Source organism: Buceros rhinoceros, unplaced genomic scaffold (genome assembly GCF_000710305.1).
Source record: "Buceros rhinoceros silvestris isolate BGI_N320 unplaced genomic scaffold, ASM71030v1 scaffold9992, whole genome shotgun sequence".
NCBI classification, from domain to species: domain Eukaryota; kingdom Metazoa; phylum Chordata; class Aves; order Bucerotiformes; family Bucerotidae; genus Buceros; species Buceros rhinoceros.
Genome location: NW_010397143.1, coordinates 41,810 through 42,371, shown reverse-complemented (window position 1 = coordinate 42,371; position 562 = coordinate 41,810). Strand labels below are relative to the sequence as shown.

At 41.6% G+C, this 562-nt stretch overlaps 1 protein-coding gene across 1 annotated transcript in view; it reads right to left on the bottom strand.

Moving 5' to 3' along the window:
* Positions 1-286, bottom strand: part of RHOJ (ras homolog family member J) — a gene marked incomplete at its 5' end in the record, with an annotated part of 8,733 nt that extends 8,447 nt beyond the window's left edge. The window contains one exon of the mRNA XM_010146139.1: positions 185-286. Coding sequence (XP_010144441.1) covers positions 185-286 — 102 coding nt within the window. The remainder of the gene's footprint in view (positions 1-184) is intronic.
* Positions 287-562: the final 276 nt, after the last annotated feature.

Here is a 562-nt window from a genome sequence, read left to right as displayed (position 1 = left end):
ACCAGAATGAAAGCTCTACGTAGAAAACAAAACGGAGAAGTTCAGCAGTTCAACCATTACAACTGATTGTTAATATTTGTAAATAAAAAAAAACCAACCAACAAAGAGCGTGAACAACAAACCCAGGTATATGGTAGTAACAAATAAACCAAATAAACCATAGAAAAGGTTTTGCAGTATTTACCTGCCCTGCAGTGTCATAAAGTCCCAGCAAGTGTTGTTGTCCTCCCACAGTCACAGTTACTGGAAGAGAGAAACAGGAGATGTTTATGTACAAGCCATTGGCCTTATTTTTATGTGTATTAATTCAATATTGGCATCCAAATGCCAATAGACCTTGAGCTAGACACATTAGCACGTGTGTTACAGTGCACATCCTAAACCAAGCGCTTATATTCCACCCAAATCAAAGGTGACCTGAAGTCACAACAGAAGCCAATCCTTGACACCAAGCTCTTCTTCCTTTGCAGCCAGCCAAAAGCAATGAGCTGCACAAACTGCTGCTATCAAGGACCCAGAGACTGGAGGACACTGGCTTCTGTTTCACCACCAGCCAGCAGCT